At 34.5% G+C, this 19,906-nt stretch overlaps 1 protein-coding gene across 16 annotated transcripts in view; it reads left to right on the forward strand.

Moving 5' to 3' along the window:
- The window catches only part of LOC100652138 (liprin-alpha-1), a 42,257-nt gene that overhangs the window by 16,642 nt on the left and 5,709 nt on the right, over window positions 1-19,906 (forward strand). For 5 of the 16 annotated variants that reach the window (XM_048411988.1, XM_048411987.1, XM_048411989.1 and 2 more), the window contains 20 exons: window positions 10,699-10,800; window positions 10,896-11,060; window positions 11,355-11,429; window positions 11,534-11,629; window positions 12,415-12,612; window positions 13,591-13,878; window positions 13,948-14,091; window positions 14,726-14,885; window positions 14,973-15,334; window positions 15,420-15,662; window positions 15,730-15,912; window positions 15,983-16,075; window positions 16,155-16,315; window positions 16,660-16,707; window positions 18,237-18,492; window positions 18,580-18,725; window positions 18,806-19,036; window positions 19,147-19,410; window positions 19,497-19,653; window positions 19,732-19,848. In XM_048411988.1, coding sequence (XP_048267945.1) covers window positions 10,699-10,800; window positions 10,896-11,060; window positions 11,355-11,429; window positions 11,534-11,629; window positions 12,415-12,612; window positions 13,591-13,878; window positions 13,948-14,091; window positions 14,726-14,885; window positions 14,973-15,334; window positions 15,420-15,662; window positions 15,730-15,912; window positions 15,983-16,075; window positions 16,155-16,315; window positions 16,660-16,707; window positions 18,237-18,492; window positions 18,580-18,725; window positions 18,806-19,036; window positions 19,147-19,410; window positions 19,497-19,653; window positions 19,732-19,848 — 3,489 coding nt within the window. Of the gene's footprint in view, window positions 1-5,644; window positions 5,678-10,698; window positions 10,801-10,895; window positions 11,061-11,354; window positions 11,430-11,533; window positions 11,630-12,398; window positions 12,613-13,590; window positions 13,879-13,947; window positions 14,092-14,725; window positions 14,886-14,972; window positions 15,335-15,419; window positions 15,663-15,729; window positions 15,913-15,982; window positions 16,076-16,154; window positions 16,316-16,659; window positions 16,708-18,236; window positions 18,493-18,579; window positions 18,726-18,805; window positions 19,037-19,146; window positions 19,411-19,496; window positions 19,654-19,731; window positions 19,849-19,906 lie in introns of those variants that run through there. The other 11 variants (XM_048411995.1, XM_048411991.1, XM_048411990.1 and 8 more) reach the window with 11 other exon arrangements.

The following is a 19,906-nucleotide window of genomic DNA, read 5'->3' on the forward strand; positions in this document are numbered from 1 at the left end:
TCATATTCATATTCCAATTAATGGATGTTGATCTTTTATCAAAACAATCTTAAGGGAAACAATCTTAAGATTTCAAAAATAATATCTTTACAAATGAATCTGCACTTCTTAGAAAATTAATGAAAATCACAAAATCTTTGATCTATTACCTACTTCATTTTAATTGTGTAATTTCCTTGAAAATTCTAGTTTCTCTCAGAAGATAGCTAATGGTACAAATTTCTTTGGATAAGCAAGCGATATGTTATCTGGAAGTTGGATGATGGAGCTTGGTATTTGCACAGTAGCTAAGGCAAACGGTAAACATCTGGTACATATTATGCTCCTCTGATAACTGTTCGTTATAAGTTTCCGAGCAAATAGAACTGCAGCCTTTAAGGGCAACACTGATATACTCCTGAAGCAGTATTAAAAAACCACAGATGAGAAGAGGAGGTTTCAATTAGTCATCGTCGTGACTTGTCAGTGTGATTAATTACAAATTATTTCATACAGAACATAGCTGCTAAAAACACAATCGATTCTTTTGATAATGCGTTAGGGAGATAGAGAGTTACAAAGTTGATTACGATTGATGGCTATTATCGATGAAAATGTCAGCGATTAAATTGCATTGCTGAGCTGAGAGCCCATTGTGGATAGTAGTCATTAACACGTTTGTTCTGCGAGAAAATTAAAGTTTTGATTAAGCTTGAGACTGGGTCAAATAATTATGATAAAATAGGATAGGAATTATTCTTTTAAATATCTAATTAATTTTTCTAATTTCTTAATTTCCTAATTTCCGAATTTCTCATTAAATTTATCATATTTACCTTGTTTTTTAAATTCCAAATTAATTTTGTTTATAATATCTTCGTTATATGTTTTCCAATTTTTTTTGACTCACTTAATTCTTTAATTTTTAGATTCCTTCAATGAAAATTCAACTTCCGTTTACCATCCTCTGTAGCAACTAATAATCTCGCACTCAGGATGCTTTCTGTGAAAAGAAAGAGATGATATCAATGATATCTATAAAAAGTTCAACAGTCGAATAGAATAGATGCACTAGCTTTGTACCGTTTGAAACCACGATTTCGAAAGATTATGTGGTCTTATCTGCCACGTTTTATGTTTTACATCCGTTCGCGTTCACGTTTAATTAGCAAGAAACACGAGACCGATACTTGTAACCTGTCGTTGTAATGTCCGCCAGATAGGATGCGTGGGTGAGTACTTTCCTTTTCGTAGGTACCATTAAACAAGCCGCGCGCCGCTGTCGTCCATCATTTCGATCGTATACCTGGTCGAACATGATTTTCCACCACACCTCATGCCGCATATCTGACGATTAAATGATCAACTATTTTAAAAAAGTTGTTACACGTCCAAGAGTTCTATGGTACTGTGGAACTAATTAATTGTCATATTTTATCTTATGGAGCTGTGGAATATTAACTATAGAATATTTAACTTATAAAATATTATGAGCTTGTGAAAATTGAATCAAATGTTATGGCTGTTATAAACTTTAACGAAGCACTTTTAAGATTGAATTCTGAATTTCTATGGTAGTAAGGATATGGGATACATACATTTTTTGGAACGAATTATAGTGGTAGTTTGGAAAAGGAAATGTTTGAGGTGGTTTCCTCCGGGTTTCTAGTTCCTCAGTTTATATTAATTTTCCTAGCTTCCTAGGTTTCTCGCACTATATTAACTTCCTTGGGTTTCTAGTTTTACGTTAACTTTTCGAGTTTCCAAGTTTTGTATTTCCTTGTTTTTCTACTCTTCCAATTTCTTACTTTCTAACTTTTATGTTAATCATATTTTATTTTTATAATAATTAAATATTAAAGTGTAGAATGCTCTAGCCCAAATCCGTGTAAGTAATTTCAATTTACCACTGTCGACAGAAGTAGACTCGAACGGGAAGAAGAGTCGTCGGTTGTAAAGAATGATCGATCTAACGAAGGGTATAGATCGTAATACCGCCTCACGTGAACGTACTTTAAATTTGCGTATGAATGAAGCCATTCGCGTGCAGTGATGATTCAGATGGGGCCAACGTGTTCCACCCCTTCTCGTCACGCCCTCTTCACATTTCTTTCTCCTTCTTTGTAACGCTTTTATCCGACTATTTGTTTTTGTCTGTCTAGCAGAACGGGCTGCCTTCTTCTTCAGCTTTTTACCTTTCTTCATTTCACATGAAGTTCTCAGTAGTTCTGGCAGAAAATGCTGAATCCAATTTGGATACGTATACTCTTCGCGCTCGTTGTCCTTGCATCTCGTTATTAGAATATCGAATTAGAATATATCTATTAATTCCTTATTACAATTATTTTTTAGATAATTGTATCGAGTAAGAAGATTTAAAGGAAGTTAAAAGTTGATCGAATATTTAACGAAAATGCAGAAAATTATAATTGTTGCGAGACACCTTTGGCTGTTCCTTTAACGTTATCGGGGCACTATTGTGCACGTATAATTGACGGTGTGCAAGTGTTAAGAATGCAAATTGCACGATACCAAAAGGCCATTCAATCGCAAACATACTTATAACTATGCGGCCGACTTATATTTACATACTTATGCAACTCTATCTTCGCGTGTATCTACTTGCTTTTTCAGATTTCGGGTTCTCCGTCTACTCGATCTGGCATAAACTTTGAAATGACTACTCTGGAAGTTTGAGATGCTGATAATCTCAGTATGGCGAGTTCGTGCTTCGTTTAATTGGAGCTTACGCTGTACTTGAACGGTCACTGAAGAGAAATTATGCTTTAAAATAAAAACAGAGAAGCATATAGGCTGATAAATATTAACTGATGAAAGATTTGGTTAATTGATGAATCTTGATTTATGGTAATTAATTCGGTATTTTAGTGCAGTAGTTTTAGTTCATTAACATTGACGTAGGTGATTTTAAATCTTTAAGAGTATTGTACGAGGATATTACTTCTTCTTTCTCACAATTAAACAATAAAGTTGTAGTCATTGCTGCAATCAACGCATAACTCTTCAGCCAACATTATTGAACTATGTACATGTCCATACTTAAACGTGTATAGCTGTATTATAGCTTTCTCTGTTTACTCTTATTCTTGGAGATATTGATGTTTCAATCAAGAGTCTGTTTAGAATTACGTTAATATTTTATGTTTCACTAATCTTCTTATTTTTCTCTATTGTTTTTAAATCAGTAGATTCTACTTTAATAACCATTAGAGAAGCTTAAAACTTAAATTTCTGTGAAAAAGATTCTGGTGTTCTTTCGACTTGTAATAGCTCGAGATCTTTTTCTTATTGATCTTTTCTTCTATTCACTTATTTATTACTTATCTGTTTATCATATCAAGTAACCATGATATAGGACATGTAATAAATTACATTTACGTTGAATCATTGTTTCTTGTTTCTAGACATTGAAGAAGCAAATACAAATCGATGACGAACATAAACAATGCAATGCATGTTCTTATCTATGAAGTAAAATTGTTTGTTAAAAAGGGACAGTTCGATTATTACGTAAAAATAATTGAAAATAAATTGGAGGAACATCGTGAGACTACTAGTAGTGAAACAATAATTCTTTATCTCGAGACACGAGATTATTATCAAGTCACGGAATAAAGTGACGGTCGCTCATTATTACGCAGGTATTGCGCATTACATACTTCCAGCTCATACTATTAAAATAGTAATGCGACGTTATAGGTAGAGAGATTCCTCAGCTGTGCTAAATATCTCGCTCTCGAGAGAATAATGTTTCCTCACGGATGATTCTATTCCCTACTTTGTCGTGTTTCGGTATCATACCGTTGTCGACTACTCCAATTATACTTAATTAGCTATTTAGAGAAAAATCTGTATGAAGATGAGAAAATGATGTCTTTTGGATCATATTTAATTCTTTCATTTCGAAGAACAGTATTTATTCAGAAATGAAAAATATTCTTTATTAAAAACGCTCACAATTAATTAGTAATCGTGTTGGATTAATAAATTTGTGATTGGAATTGTAACAATAGTCAGGATATAAGAAAATGTTTATAGTCTTAAAAATCTAATGAATTTGAACTCTAAATAAAATTTAATAATCTAACAAGACAAAATTTGTCAGAAAGCAGGGTATTAAAATTACTATTATTTTTTGTACTATCATTTTAATATTAACATACGGAATCTTTTTTATTTTTTGTTTTAGTTGAGTGTCCTATATTTTTGTGTCAAAAGGTATCTCCACTACTGAGACGTCAGATTTCGCTTCTTTTGTCTTCAGTTTTCAAGCTAGTCGGAGACACTGCATCTTTGTGGATTATTTTCCAACTATCCGGGTTTTCTTTCTCTGCAAGTCCCCATTAACGAATACATAATACCGATCGAGATGCATTTTATTCACATCAGTCGCATCTCTGCGATCCACTGATCCGTATTTCCTTCTTTCCCTTTCTTCAGAGAGAGCTTAATCTCCCGTACACCGTTGTTACAAAAATGTTACCTGCCCAATAAAGCTTGAGGCACGATTTCACGTTCGTCAAGCTTTCATGAGTCGATAACATCCCCGACGTTGTCTTGGATCCCACTATTTATAGGTTCCCATTGCAACTCGAGCAATAATCGAGTTTGGCTTTCGTCTGTATCTGGCACGTTTAGCTTGTCCCCGTTCCTTAGTTCACGACGTCGTTTTTCCTTGCTTAGAACTCGATAGTTGTGTTCAGTATAGTTAATGAAAATCGGAAGAGTTCATCGCTTCAGTGATAAAAAATTGTCAGTGAGTCTATTGGAATTTTTATTAAATTTTTTATTAGAAAACTGTTGTTCTTGGCTTAGAATAAGGATATATAATATCACTTTTTTATTCATGTTGAAAAATTTGAATGTTCTTTGATAATGAAGACAAAGTTTCTTTGTGTGAATATTGCGCTTTACAGTGCAACGTTCCCCGGCTAAAAATAATCGGCAAGTTGTTGGTGGAGAGTTGGTGGTTTTTTGAATTAAAAGGCTCCTCAGCTTGATGGGAACATGGTGTCGTGAGATTTACGAGTGCAATCTGTACCCTCTGTTCGAGAATTTCTCGTGAATCTTTCAGCATAAATACGATATAAAATATGAACATTGAGCGCATAAAAGGCCTAAGAAGTATCTCATTAGCATTTGATCTCGAAGAAATGAGTCAAATTTTAATTTTGGATCAAGAAGAGGACTTCTGACATTATCTAGACGTCGTCTACTTTTTAAACGTGACATTTTCTCTCATGATTTTTTAATTAATTCACATTTAGATCACGAAGAAGGGAGTATATTCTTCTATATCTTATCTATTCACCAAATTTCTTAAATGTCTAAATTCGTATATCGATCCGCATAATTGTTTCTTTGTCGAGTTTATAAAATTTCCTAGAATTTACAAATATATTTCAATGTTTCAGAATTATTTGAACGGCAGAATTGCAGAAATTTCTGTCATCGTTTTTGAATCGACCTATATCGCCTAACAGTCTCGAACTGATAATAATAATCAAGCGGGACGAGAGTCTGCGCGATTCCTAGCGACGAACTCGCGATTTCCCAGCAGGCCTGTCATTTCTCGAACAACCGTTAGGAGAATGTTGGAAAATGGAACGTGCAGTGGATATAAATAAACCGATGATCGCACATCTAAATACCCGAAGAAATGAACGAACAAATTCGGGTAATTATAGTTTAGGCGAAAGTAGATCATTTAGCCGAATAAATGCTTAATTATTACTTGCTACGGATGGGTCTAATTATTTTCTATGGTTGAATGGCAAGAAATTAAGCGGAACCGTCCCGTTACGTTTCTTCGTGAATCTTTAGAGAACATAGTTAACTGGATAATCAGAATAATTGTTAGCCAGTAAAAGTTCCTGCGTCAACCAGACGTCGTACTAAAATTGTTGAGAATTCTGGCTGTACCGATTTTGTGCTTCTTTCTTTCTGACAAGCTGTAATTGCAAATTATAGTTGGCTATTCATTTTCTTATACTTACTAAACATTTTTATCGTGTGTAACTAATAATTAGAAAATCATTAATTTAGGAATGTGGTATTTACTTTTCAGTCTCGCAGAATTCCATAATGTAAGGCCAAATATTATAAATACCAATTTGTGTTAGTTAATTATTAATGACACATAATAGTATCATAAATTTATAATTTTGACGATCAATAAAATATTAAATACAGAGAGTGATGTTTCTAGGTATAATTATAGGGAACAATTTCAAAGGAAGAACGTGCACGCAGTTTTATAGAAATAAATCGTACACTCGAATGCTGTTGCGCATTAATTTAATTCGCTTCTGTAATTTGCAGAGGCGGAACTTGTGCTATTTACAATTGACAGTAGAAAGTGTCTTACAGCGGGTTTCAAGTGTTATTTCTTCACCAAGGGAAATGTTCCATCGTTGCCCGTAGGTTTCTCAAGCGACCTGTTAACAGGTGCAAGAACATTCAGAACTTTTGAATTCTTGGGAGATAAAGGAATTAATTAATAGAAATTAAACTCCTAGGAAAAGTTGTACGATTATAGCATCCACGGGACTCATACATTTAAAACTAATATTCTTCTTCGTTTCAGTACTCAGAAAAATTAATCACTGAAGTTTCTACTGCAATCGTGCCTGACGTATTCTATGACTACTGAAAAAGCAGATTCTTATATCTTGGATGTACAATTTTCAGTAATTCAAACATTAAAATATTATGCAGAATTTATACATCACACAAGAATTCCTAAGTTTATCAAATTACATTTAAAATAAAATTCAATTGAAAATTACATTCAAGATGTATTGCTCGAGTGTAATTATAACTGGTTTCTTATATTTCTTATATCTTAGTACTTAAACGAGCGAGGTCTCTGAATCAACATTGAGTTTCAGAATTAAAATCAAATCTATATTCTCTTTATCGCAGGTTCAACGAATCGTTTCCGGGGAAAGATTTAGCCAGTTGAACACGATCTCACGCAAATTGCCTCGTGAAAGATGCAAAAGACGAAAAAAAGGGACTGGGAAAAAAGAGGAATCGTGGCGAATAGAATTTCGCCGGTCGGTGTATCTATCGATTCCATGGTTGCGCCACGATGTCGCCGGGAACACATTATCGGAACAGCGATAATTTTCAAGCGATATCGATCGCGTAACGCGATGCGTACGTAAGATGAGATTTAAATTCGCGTGCGGACATACAGTTTACGCCTACGGCTCAACGGACTCCAAGAGTTATGCAGCTGCAGTTTGTTAGAAGTGCATGAACCTCTCTGGAGCACTGATTCATATATTATAATTTACATGTTTACCAAGAGAACAGATAAGAAACGCGATTTCTCTTTTATTATATGAAATATATATATTGAACAACAGTTGAAACTAGGTAATTTTTAAGTAATTCTTGATAGTAAAACACGCCTTGTATCAGTATGAGAGTGTAGAATGTTGAGATAGGTCAAGGTGGGTCTATAAATTGAGAGGCGATGATAGATACTCAGAGTGGAAGATTCCTTAATCTCAAGTTCTGTTTAAATTCGTTAAACCATTTAAATTGAAGTTTACATTCATATAAACCAAGTTATGTTAAACTTGAAGAGCTATGGGTTCGAACAGTGTCTGATGATAACACCTAAAATGATGTTGATGTTTGCTGGAATGTCTGTTGTAATAAAAGAAGTTGCGAATGAGTTGTTAACAATTTTAAGAAACAATATTAAACAGAAACGGTCAATCTGAAGATCTGATGTATCTGAGGTGCGAAGAAATGTATACTTTCATATGCCAGTCTTAATTATCATTTAAATTAAAAATTGTTCCGCTATAAATACCGGAGAAATTGTGAGAAACATAGATAACGATACCATATCGTTAATTATTCTTCCGGATGAGACTTGTATTTGAATGTATGAAAAGCTATAGGCGTTTCTAATGCGAAAAACGAAGAAAAATTCGTTTTAATTGCTGGCACAAGTTATGCATTGAAAATTCCTTTCTTTCAGCTACTTGTTGCACGATGAAATTGTAGAAAAAAAGTTCCGACTTCTTTTTCCTTCTGTCTATGGAACGGAGCTGTTAATGAATCGATACGGCCTTGCTGGCAAATGTATCGATCAATTACGTTTAAATACAGGTATCGGGTATACACCTAAAAGGTCAGAAGTTTCGCTGCTTGTTATGTCAATTCGAAGTAATTGATGAGTATTCATTAAAGTAAAGATTCAGTATTTGTTCTCGTACAATATTTGCTTACGTTGTTTAAATCTGTGGAACATGTTAATTTATGGATTTTGGTTATTGATTTTAACTCGATGTAATATAATTTAATTTAAAAGACATATTGATTCGTTGAAATTGTTATTGAATAATTTAAATAAGGGTCGTTGGAATGGGAAGATACCGAGTATCGAATGTTTAGGATAAATGGACAGAGAGCGTCATTAATTTAGCTTAAATCGAACAATACTAAGCATTAACCTGTCTTTTATCGTTGCTATTTATTCATGAGAATATACCTGTAATTAGATCATCCTTCCTCAATCCTTGAGTATTAGTTTCTCATTACCATTCGTAATGATTAATTGTCTCAGTCTTAAATGTCTCTACCTGTAAACACCAACAGATCATTAATTTACTCTCATATTTGATATCACCGTATCGAACTTTTAAAATGTATCTGTAGTCAAAAGGATGAGCACTTATAGATATAGAAGTCTTAAGTGATTACCGTAATTATACAAAAGCTTCTAAATCTATTATAATTCAATATTTGATTTCAGAACTATAGCAAATATTGTGTGTGTATAATGCATAGTATTTTCGTTTAATTGCAGACAAGCGTGATTTCAAGATCCCAGAGGAATAATTCAGGTTCTGAACTTCAGTATGCAAATTAGATCCCTTCTTCTCTGTGTAGCCGCTTTTCACCCTGTTGTATTTCCCGGTGATTTCGTTCGGCACACATTCGATGTGTTAATAGGATTCTCTAGTCGGCTGTAATTAATCAGCCATCGTCTGGCTAATGAGTTCTTTACGAATCCATCGATATCTCTTCATTCAAAGACAATATCTAACCACTTGAACGGCCAGCCTTGTCCATTCTGCTCCGTTTTAACGTGAAACTGTTGCTCGTTATCGAACAGCTTTTATGTAATCTGTGTTAGTAGCTCAATTTTTACTCTCATGGATACGATATTCGAGTTACAGCCGTGTTTTAAATATCTTCCTTCTTTTATATCTTTATATCTTTATATCTTCATATCTTCTCTCCTTTGTATCATAGAGACTACTTGGATATCTATTTTTTTCTTTATTTCTTTTTTCTTTTTTTGTTCTTTAGTTGAACTATGTAGAGAATTGAAATTATGTTAGATAAGGAGATAGCTTATTTTGGATTCTAAGATTCCAAATTTTCATTATTCCGATAAACTTGAAAGAAGTTACTTACTGCAGGGTTTTGTAACGGAAATTTGAACATTCAAAAGAAGATATATAAATTCTTCAGGGTATTCTTTTTTCGGGAGACTTGAAAAGGTTTTAAGATTAGAGATGTCTGAAATTTCAAATTGTTCTTGCTTGCTTCTCAAGCAAGAAAGAAATTTAGAAAAATTAACTTCGTTTTGTTAAATTATCTCTTTTTTGTCACAATGTATGTCATAAATTTATAATATACTATGTTAATTGCGATACAAGAAGTGCACCACAGGGTTTATACTCAGTTTTAGAATTTTCTCTTTCTTTTTGAGATTGTTGTTTTGATACCAAAAATAATGATTATAAGTGTCAAGTTTTCCCAAGTTTCGCACAATGAGGGACAGGAGCGACATAAATTTAGATGAGGCTGTTTGCTCCTTTAAAGTGCAAAGCAGCTGTCGATGTTGTTTCAACGGGGAAGGCCATATCGATCGAGGTAGCATTTATAAATAAAGATTTAACATTGTGCTGGAGTGTCGAGCGGAAGTAACACGTTCGAAGGCGTGAATAAAACGCGCTTGAATGAAAAAGGTGAAAGTGCGGTTTCCCTATCAAGCATCCCGCTGAGACTGACTCCGGACCACTTTGATCATCATTTTTGAAAAACTTAAAACGATCTAGAATCTTCTTACATTACACTACACTTCTCTTCGATTCATATTGTCTTGTTACAAGTAATCAAATGTTCAATTCTCCTTGTTTTCATCTTATTGAATTATTAAAAATAATCTTGAAAATTTCTTTTTATCATACTGTATGACGTTACGGTTAAAACTGATTTTGATCGGTGAAGGGTATTTAATGCACTTCTATTATTATTATATGTATATAGAAGTATCTGGTATACTATATCGTGTAAAAATGATAAAAGACAGTGGACTATGGTTCAAGGATACAGTGTCCATTATTCTTTTTTAATCTCTATACAAAGCGCCGTGGTAAAAAGATATTAGGGGGATGCAATATCATTTCTAAAATAGTATTATTCGAAATGAACTCCGGCGAATACTAAACCAATTTATTTACAATTATAATTCTATACATATGTTCTCTACGATGGATTTACATTTATTTACCGATGTTTTAATTTTATTCTTATTAACTATTATTGATTTCTTAAACCATTTATTACAAAAAAACGAAAACTACTATTATACTTTATTATTTAGCATCGTTTCACTAGTGTCTGCAGCTTGTTATATAAATAAAATGCATTTTTTAATTACAGGATTTCTCTCAGTTGACGAAGGAGCTCGCAGCAGCGCGCGAAAGTATCCTAGAAAGAGAAGAAGAGATATCGGAACTAAAAGCAGAAAGGAATAATACTCGTGTACGTAGAACAGGCCACTAATGCATCTTATAGATTGAAGCCGGTACTTGTCTCTACGACATTGCTCACCAAGACGATTCTATTGCCTTCCGCAGCTTCTGCTCGAGCATCTGGAATGCCTGGTTTCCCGACATGAACGATCGCTTAGGATGACTGTAGTGAAGAGGCAAGCCGCCGCGCAATCTGGAGTATCGTCCGAAGTTGAAGTGCTCAAAGCTCTAAAAAGTCTGTTCGAGCACCACAAGGCTTTAGACGAGAAAGTAAGAACTTTCTGATCCATTGTTTGACGACATTGACACATTGGCAACCTTGAGGGGAGATACGGAGAATCACGATTCCCGTTCAGCCCTGAAACTGGTGCTCGTTGCATTTTTTGTGAACTAGATACAAGAATGATGAATTGTAAAATTTCTATAAAATTCCAAATGCAGCGATTCACCAGTTGAAGAGAATATAATATTAATATAATGTAGTTGGAAATGCATTAATGAAAAATATAATAATTATAATACCGATTACAAGGAATCGATATTTTAATAGCAACTAATTTTCAGGTGCGTGAACGATTACGAGTTGCATTAGAAAGGAATACAAGCCTGGAAGAAGAGCTAGCTATTACCAAAGAAGAGGTACCGTTTCAGCTAATTTTGTATATTCTTTAATACTTAATTACTAAAGTATTTAATAATCGTGTAACAAATATAATATTTGTAATTTGAATAAAAATTCGCAGCTCCAGCAATATAAATTAAGTGGACATGCGCCTAAAAATATAGAAGATAGACCCAAAGAGAACGGGCAGGCGGAAGATGGGCAGCAACAGAACAAGGTAGCTGAGAAATATCTTTACGTTATTGCACACCCATGCATAATGCACTCCACAAATATTTCACATAACACTGATCCTTCATACTTCACAGTCATATTTATCATGAATACATAAAAAAGGTGTTCAACATGTTTATGCGTCGTGATTTGTATTTATGCGATCTTTTCACTTTGCATGTTCATGGTTTTGATATAATTCAGTATTTCACCTAGCCACACCGTTTTATATAGAGTGATAAAGTTCGTTTTCTGCGTCATCGGATCCTCTTGTTCTCTTTCTCTCTATCTGTGATACGCTTCTAATCTCGGCGTTAGATATTGATTGATTTCGAAGTTATTGGTCACAGATTTCAGCCCTTGGCTCGTGTTTAACGATTAAAGAGTATATTCTGTGTCATCTTAGAAGCATTTGATCATTAATGATTTTCATATGTCACAATGAGAATTACAATAGTTACTGTCAATCATATTATTCCACGTTTCATTCAATTTCCCTTTTCTATCAGAATTTTCAATTCGTTTCAAATCATGGCACTCTATGCGTCGATCAGAGGAAATCATGTAACGTCATTTTTGAACAGAGTTCAAATCTGTACCGATAGACTGACCATCTGTTTGTCATTCATCTCGATCGTTGCATCCATAATAAGAATGCATTCGCAATAGCGTGCACGGTAGTGGTTTAGTCGCATAGCTGCATAGATATGTAGTTGTTGGGAATTGCGCGGCGATGCAGGACAGGCAATGCGAGCGAGGCATTCTGAATGTAGTGTTATGATCGGGCAGAATGAGACTGAGCAGGCAGGAGGCCAGCAGGAACAGCAACAACAACCGCAACAACAACAACTGCAGCAGTCAGTACAAAAACTAGGTACGGAGAAGTCAACAGAGATCGAAAGTAGACTGAGCAATGGCAGTCTCGATCCTGTGGACCAGGATTCTGCGGCGCGCGTAATAGATTTGCAAGCTACTCTTGACAAGCAGGTATGAAAAAGTATCACGACGAACTACTTAGCGTATGTATGATTCTCTCATTGATTTAGGAACAGTCAGGTAGATGGATCGTGGAACGTTTCGCGCGATAAAACGCATCCCTGACTGCTGATATTTTTGAGATGCAGAACGAATATACTCTTCTTCGTTCTCCCCTTTTTTTCTTCTGCATGCACCTCAAGCGATTTGCAAATTTACACAAGTTCAGAAAAACATTTTTTATTGCCATTCTTGAATTAAAAACACAGAGACTTAGAGTGTCTCCGTTAAACTGCATGATGTTCAAACACAATAACAAATTGTTATCTTTGATAATATCATTAAGCGCTTTCATTTATACACGACACTAAGAGATCTTCTAGATCAACTTTAAATTATATTCATTAAATGTTATAGAGTATGATAGTTGTGAAGCAATTACTGAAATATTGTGTTTTGTTTTCATATTGTAATGAGATTTTTGAAGAAATATTAACAGAAAGAATTAGATCGATTTTATAACACTATGTTGCACAACTTGAATTTACCTTCCATTAAATGTGCCATATTATCATTGGCGCCTATGGCATGTTGTAGAATGAATATATATATATATATATATTAATAATGTGTGTTCCATATTCGCATGATCTAATGAATAAGAATGAATTTTTTCCCAAGCAAACTTTATAAACGGCTTAATCATTAATGTGACGTATATATATACTGACACAAAACATCCCATGCAATATAAAAACACATTTACAACTTCAATTATAGTATATATTTCAATTAGATCTAGTATAGTATCTCAGAGATAAGAGCAGAACAAGAGAGATAATGCCTTGTTAAAACATATTTGTGTAGATGTACATATTTACATAATGCATATGAGAAACACAATTTTTAATACTCTTTCTGTACACATACAAGTAGCATATTAGATACACACTGACTTTTATTAACATTGTATTATAACAATTATTCTAGAGCTCAGAGTTGAGCACATGGCAGCGGCGGGTAGCCGAATTAAGTGGCCGTGTAGCAGAGTTGGAAGAAACTTTGTCCAAGACTCAGAAAGATCTTCTGAAAACCCAAGAAACGAATGTCAAACTGCAGAGAGATTTACGTGAAAATGTTGCCCAAAAAGAGGACCAAGAAGAGAGGATAGCGACTCTTGAAAAACGTTATCTTAATGCTCAACGAGAGTCCACTAGTTTACATGATCTCAATGAGAAGCTGGAGCAAGAGCTGCAGCATAAGAAAGCTCAATTAAAGGTAATCGCTTTTCTATATTAAATTTACAGTTTATGTCAATTTAATGACCTCTATGTAATTCATGTTTAGCTCCAAGAAGAAAAAATAGCGGCGATACAGGAGAAACTAGAACTCGCAGAACAAAAATTAGCCCAATACGCTAAGTTACCAGAAATGGAAGAGCAATTAAAGCAGAGGATGGAGGCTCTGACGCAGGTGAGGAGGCCCAACCAGGTACGCAGAGGAATTAAGTCGTCGTATCATCAATTTCTTCTTTTCTTATTCCTCTGCACTTCTATCGATACTCCCTGCCTCCAGATGTACCTATGTCGAGAATGCTTGCCCCTTTAATGTCTTTTCTTGAAAACAGTCTTCATTCTACTTCAGTTTACATATTAAATTTTTTGCAATGTTTTCCCTGTTACATTCTTCATCATTGGCCATGGCTACTCACATATCACACAATCAATAAACACACTTCAGATTTGTTTAATTTTCTTCTAAGATTATGAAGTTAATGAATATAATATGAAAATCGCGTCACTTACAAAGGTGAAGGTTGATATAAAATAATTTACTTGCTTTCTACACACTAAATATACTGAACATAGCAATCAATGTGATTATTTTCAGAGCTTGTTAATAACTTGTAGTTTAGTGCTATTATCACATTTCTGTAGACATGTTTGTATTAGGCACGTATTTATTCTTCAATTCAATTCATTAGCTTTACATGTTAGCTCTACTGAAAGATTATATTTAGAATAAAGAACAATCTAATATATATAGATATATTTTCATGAATTCATCTCTAATTAAATTTAATATCTGCAGGCATTGATTTTAATTGTGTGAAATATTTAATAAGCAGGCTCAAGAAAGACACGGCAGCGCAGAGGATAGAATACAGCGGTTGGAAACGCAACTTGAAGAAAAGAATGCAGAAGTGATGCGTGTCAATCAACGACTTAAGATGAATGAGGAGCATAATACGCGGCTTAGTACAACTGTTGATAAACTTTTGTCAGGTAATTTATATGTATATTGTGTAAAGTAATTACATTGTTGGTAACAAATACGTTCTTATACTTATTAGCTTTGATTTATTTCTTCAGAATCTAATGAAAGATTGCAAGTACATTTAAAAGAAAGGATGCACGCATTAGAAGAGAAAAACGCACTCACGCAAGAACTGGAAAAGACTAGGAAGATTGCGGAAGATCTTCAAAATGAGAAGGCCGAAATAGTTAAGGAATTAGGGAAAGCTCGCCTTGAAATCGATAACGTGAAAAGGCAGATGCTTCAGCAAGAAATTGCGTTCAATATTCAACAAACTGATGCTCTAACTCGAAGTTTGTCCCCTAATGCAGTGGATCCAGGTTCCTTTTCTAGGAGTGCAAGTCATAGTAGTTTTGATACCCATTCTTTACCAAGAAGAACGGGTAAACGACCTGCAATCGAAGATGATCCAGCAAAGGTAGTACATAAAAGATTAGACTTTAGTATATAAAAAATTAAATATATAATAGAAAACTCTGAATAACACGCTCTGAATTTTTTAGAATTATGTAGCGCGCACTTTAGCAGAGCAAGAATGGGAAAAGTTACAGCAGGCTCATGTCCTTGCGAATGTACAACAAGCATTTGATGTTTCTAGTGATGCAGAAGGTGACGGAGATAACGAAAGTTTATTCAGTTGTGCAGCTGATGTAATTAGTCCTACAGGACATACGGATGCTCAAACATTAGCATTAATGTTACAAGAACAATTAGATGCAATTAATAATGAAATTAGATTAATCCAGGTAATCAAACGTTATTTGTTATACCATATTTGATATATCAATATGTCAAAGTGCACTTTTGATGAAGGAAGAAAAGCAAAGTACCGAGGCGCGTGCCGAGGAGTTGGAGTCCCGGGTTGGTAGTCTTGAACATATGAATTTGTTAGCCAGAGGGCGAAGTCTCGAACGAGCATCTCCACCATTAAGTGGACGATCCACTCCAAAATCGCATCATAGTCCAAACAGAGATTATTTACATAAATATCATACAGTAAGTACCGTTTACTTTATAATCCTTAATCGTTTAAAAATATATTTTCAATATTTTTATCATTTTGAAGGCACCAGCATCAATGTCTCCAGCGCATCTCCATCAATATGCTGCCTCTTTAGCTAGTCCAGGTCAACTTTCGGAATCCCTTCCTGCGAGCCAGGTAAATAACTGTGATCACAATCCGACATGTGTAAGGCAGTGGCATTGACATATGTGTAATTTTTTATATCATATTATAGTTGCAGTTATCAGGCGAAGAATTGCATTCAGTGAGCGAAAGAGATAGCACTGGTGGTGCAGGAAGTGGTGGTAGCGATGCAGCTTCACCGTTAACTGCTCGATCGATCAGGCTAGAACGAGTAGCCCAGGCACTTGCTCACAGTCAAGAGGAACTTAGAAGGTATGTGTTTAATTTTCAATTTGTCAATATCAACAAACATCGAATTTCTTCGTGGATCCAATGCTTGAACTACACGAGCACTATCTGAGAAAGCGATGATAATGTATTATAAACAAAATTTTTGCAACCACATCTCTGATAATGAGGACTCTAAGTTTTTTGTTGAGAAACAAGATGTCTTTTATGTGTACTGAATACCGTAAATATGCTATTTCATTCAACTGATTAATGCTTAAATAATAATACATAAATTGTCAAAGTCCTTGCATACATAGAGGTGGATTGCCAAAAATTCAGTAATTATTTTGTAAGTAGTTAGCATTGTGCGTTGTTTATGCTGCCAGACGCACTGGACAAGCCGGATTTCCCAGCAGTGGTTTTCCTGCTCACAGGTTAATTAAAGATTGTAGTACTGCATGTAATCCGCAACATATGCCGCTGTGCACGACATATTTGAGTGGCCCATGTGGGCATGAAATGAACAACTTAGAGGTCGACCTAAGTGACATCGATGGTAACAGATCCTTTTTATACCTTTTTTTGGAAAAAGGGATTTACTAAGATGATCTTAGGTTTTTACAAAAAAATTGTTGTAGGGACTGATAATTATAGATACTTTTGTATTGCAAAATTCATTATGAATATTTCTATCTTTTAACTATAATTTCTTATTACAAGAAACGTATGATCAATGAATAGTATGCAAGATGTCACATATTTATGCCTACAGCCCCAATTTTCGAGCACAGTGGTACGGACGAACCGACTGATAGATCTGATAGAAATGAGTCCCTGGAAGAAACTGATATTAGCTTCTTCCATGCATCATACATTCAAGCCTGCCCAGTTCACGACAGACATCGCTGTCTCAAACAAACGAGGGAATTTAGGCAGCCAAGAGAATTGCATCGAGTTAACGTCGCGTCTGAATCTCCTGCGCGAATGAGGTTGTTTTCTAAGAAATAGGTGCAAAGATATAGATGGATCCAATAAATGCAATTAACAGTTTTATTATCTCAATAAATGATTATAATTGTTTCAATAGAATTCATAGATAAGGCGGTTTTTCTATATCTTTGTCTTTAAACGGTACTTATTATGACAACCCCATCTCATAAGCAGTGATCAGCTATATTTTCAGGTTTCTATGCCTTCCCTGTAATACTGAGTAGGTATTACAACTATTTCTTCACTATTTTGTCAAACATAATTTATCATTTTGGACGTTCTTGGAAAGAAATATTTTTTATTCTTTCATATGATACTATATTGTTTTTATATGTATAAGATATTGGATTGTGATATAATGATATTTTTTCACGAATTTCCAAAACTGATATTGATATTGCTTCATTTCTTCTTTAGTTTACTAGTTATTTGTTTGTAGCAATTGTCAGTTGTAGATATCTTGAATAGTACAAAATTAAAACTTGAATGCTTTAATATGACTCAATTAGGAATATCATTTACATTGAAAATACGCAATTTGGAATAAAAAATCATATCACATATATTATTCGAAGCTAAATAGTATTTGTGCTTATGCCCATGTACTATCATGTATAAGCACAATCATATATCACTGCTAAAAGTCTTTTAAGTAATGCAATTCACTTGGCTCAGTAAGTTCCCTGATCATATCTTATCTCACGTAACTTAAAACATTGATCTCTTTATGCTTTAAATATTGAAGAGTACAGAACATTAGATGGTTTAGAGAATCCTGTTATTAATTTGGTTGTTTGTCTAGTGTGATGATGTATCTTGAAAAAGATCTGAAATATAATTTGAATCAATTTAGATCACAAAAATGATATAGAAGGTACATACAGCATAGAAAAAAAGATATAAGTCAGATAGTTTGTGGGCTAGAATGCATTATTTAGAGTAGAAATAGAAACTAGATTAGCGCTCCATGCAGCAGGCATGGGCAACATAACAACGGCGCACTCAATTCTGGGACTCCCCCTTCCCCATTGTCCTCACGTCATAGCAGCCAGGACAGTTTGCATAAGAACAACTTGTCTGGTGTTGGATTGCCAATTGGACAATTGTCTAGTTCGCATTTGCACATGCAATCTACCATGAGTCCAGCAACCGCAGCAGCAGTAGCTGCAGCTCAAAAGAAGAAAGGCATTAAGAGCAGTCTTGGTAGATTTTTCAGCAAGAAAGAAAAGGTAATGCAGATTTTAATTATGTAAGATAATAACCAAATAACTAAATAAGAAAAATGAGAAAAGTCAGAGAGGGAACTTTGGTTACAGATCAAGGGGAAAGATACACCAATGCCTGGAGATATACCAGGTATGGGAGGAGCAAATACACCTGCAGATCCTGATTATGGAGATAATGTTTCTGTTGCTGGCACTATGGGTAGTAAAAGCGATTTTGATCGTAGAAAAAAGAAAAGGTACATATATGTAACTAAAAATATATTCATAATTTAAATAATTAATGAATATAATTGTTATAGCACTAATTTTCTTTCAGTCCAAGTATGTTTGGAAGTATGTTAGATTCCTCACGACACGAACTTCTGGCGGAGGCAATGAAAGCTGGAACACCTTTTGCTCTATGGAATGGACCAACTGTAGTGGCTTGGCTTGAGCTTTGGGTGGGCATGCCAACGTGGTATGTTGCAGCTTGCCGGGCAAATGTCAAAAGTGGTGCCATAATGAGTGCTCTTAGTGATACCGAAATTCAGCGTGAAATTGGCATAAGGTATAAAATTAAGTTATTTAACACATTCTGCACATTTTGGATGACAAGCATGATGGAGTTCCATACAATATAAAACCACTAACATTTAATGTAATAATTTTTATTCTTAGTAATCCTCTACATCGATTGAAACTACGGTTAGCTATTCAAGAAATGGTGTCACTTACAAGTCCATCAGCACCAAAAACTTCTCGCACAACCTTAGCATTTGGAGATATGAATCACGAATGGATTGGTAATGTTTGGCTTCCAAGTCTTGGTTTGCCACAGTATCGATCCACTTTCATGGAGTGCCTTGTTGATGCTAGAATGTTGGATCACCTTACCAAAAAGGACCTTCGTGGTCAACTTAGAATGGTTGATAGTTTTCACAGGTGATAAATCATTAAAAACAAAAATTCATGTTTAATAGTGATTTTTAGATCCGTTGATTTGATCCGAATTTTATTTCTTTTTACAGAACAAGCTTGCAATATGGCATTTCGTGTTTAAAACGATTAAATTATGATAGGCAACAATTAGAAGAAAGGAGACGAATGGCGGAAGGTGCGAACGTCGATGTTCTTGTATGGAGTAATGATCGTGTTATAAGATGGGTGCAATCTATCGGCCTGAAAGTAACTCCATTTTACTACTTTTCAATTTATAAATCATTCATACTGTAATGATGATAAAACACAATTTCGTATTTTTAGGAATATGGTAACAACCTCTTAGAATCTGGGGTACATGGAGCTCTTATAGCCCTCGATGAAAGTTTCGACGCGAATAGTTTTGCTCTAGCTTTGCAAATTCCAACGCAAAACACACAAGTAGGTTTTAGTTTAATGTATTGCTATACAGTTATCAGAGATTAAAAATTATATACAA

The sequence above is a fragment of the Bombus terrestris genome, chromosome 14 (genome assembly GCF_910591885.1).
Source record: "Bombus terrestris chromosome 14, iyBomTerr1.2, whole genome shotgun sequence".
In the NCBI taxonomy this organism is placed as follows: Eukaryota; Metazoa; Arthropoda; class Insecta; order Hymenoptera; family Apidae; genus Bombus; species Bombus terrestris.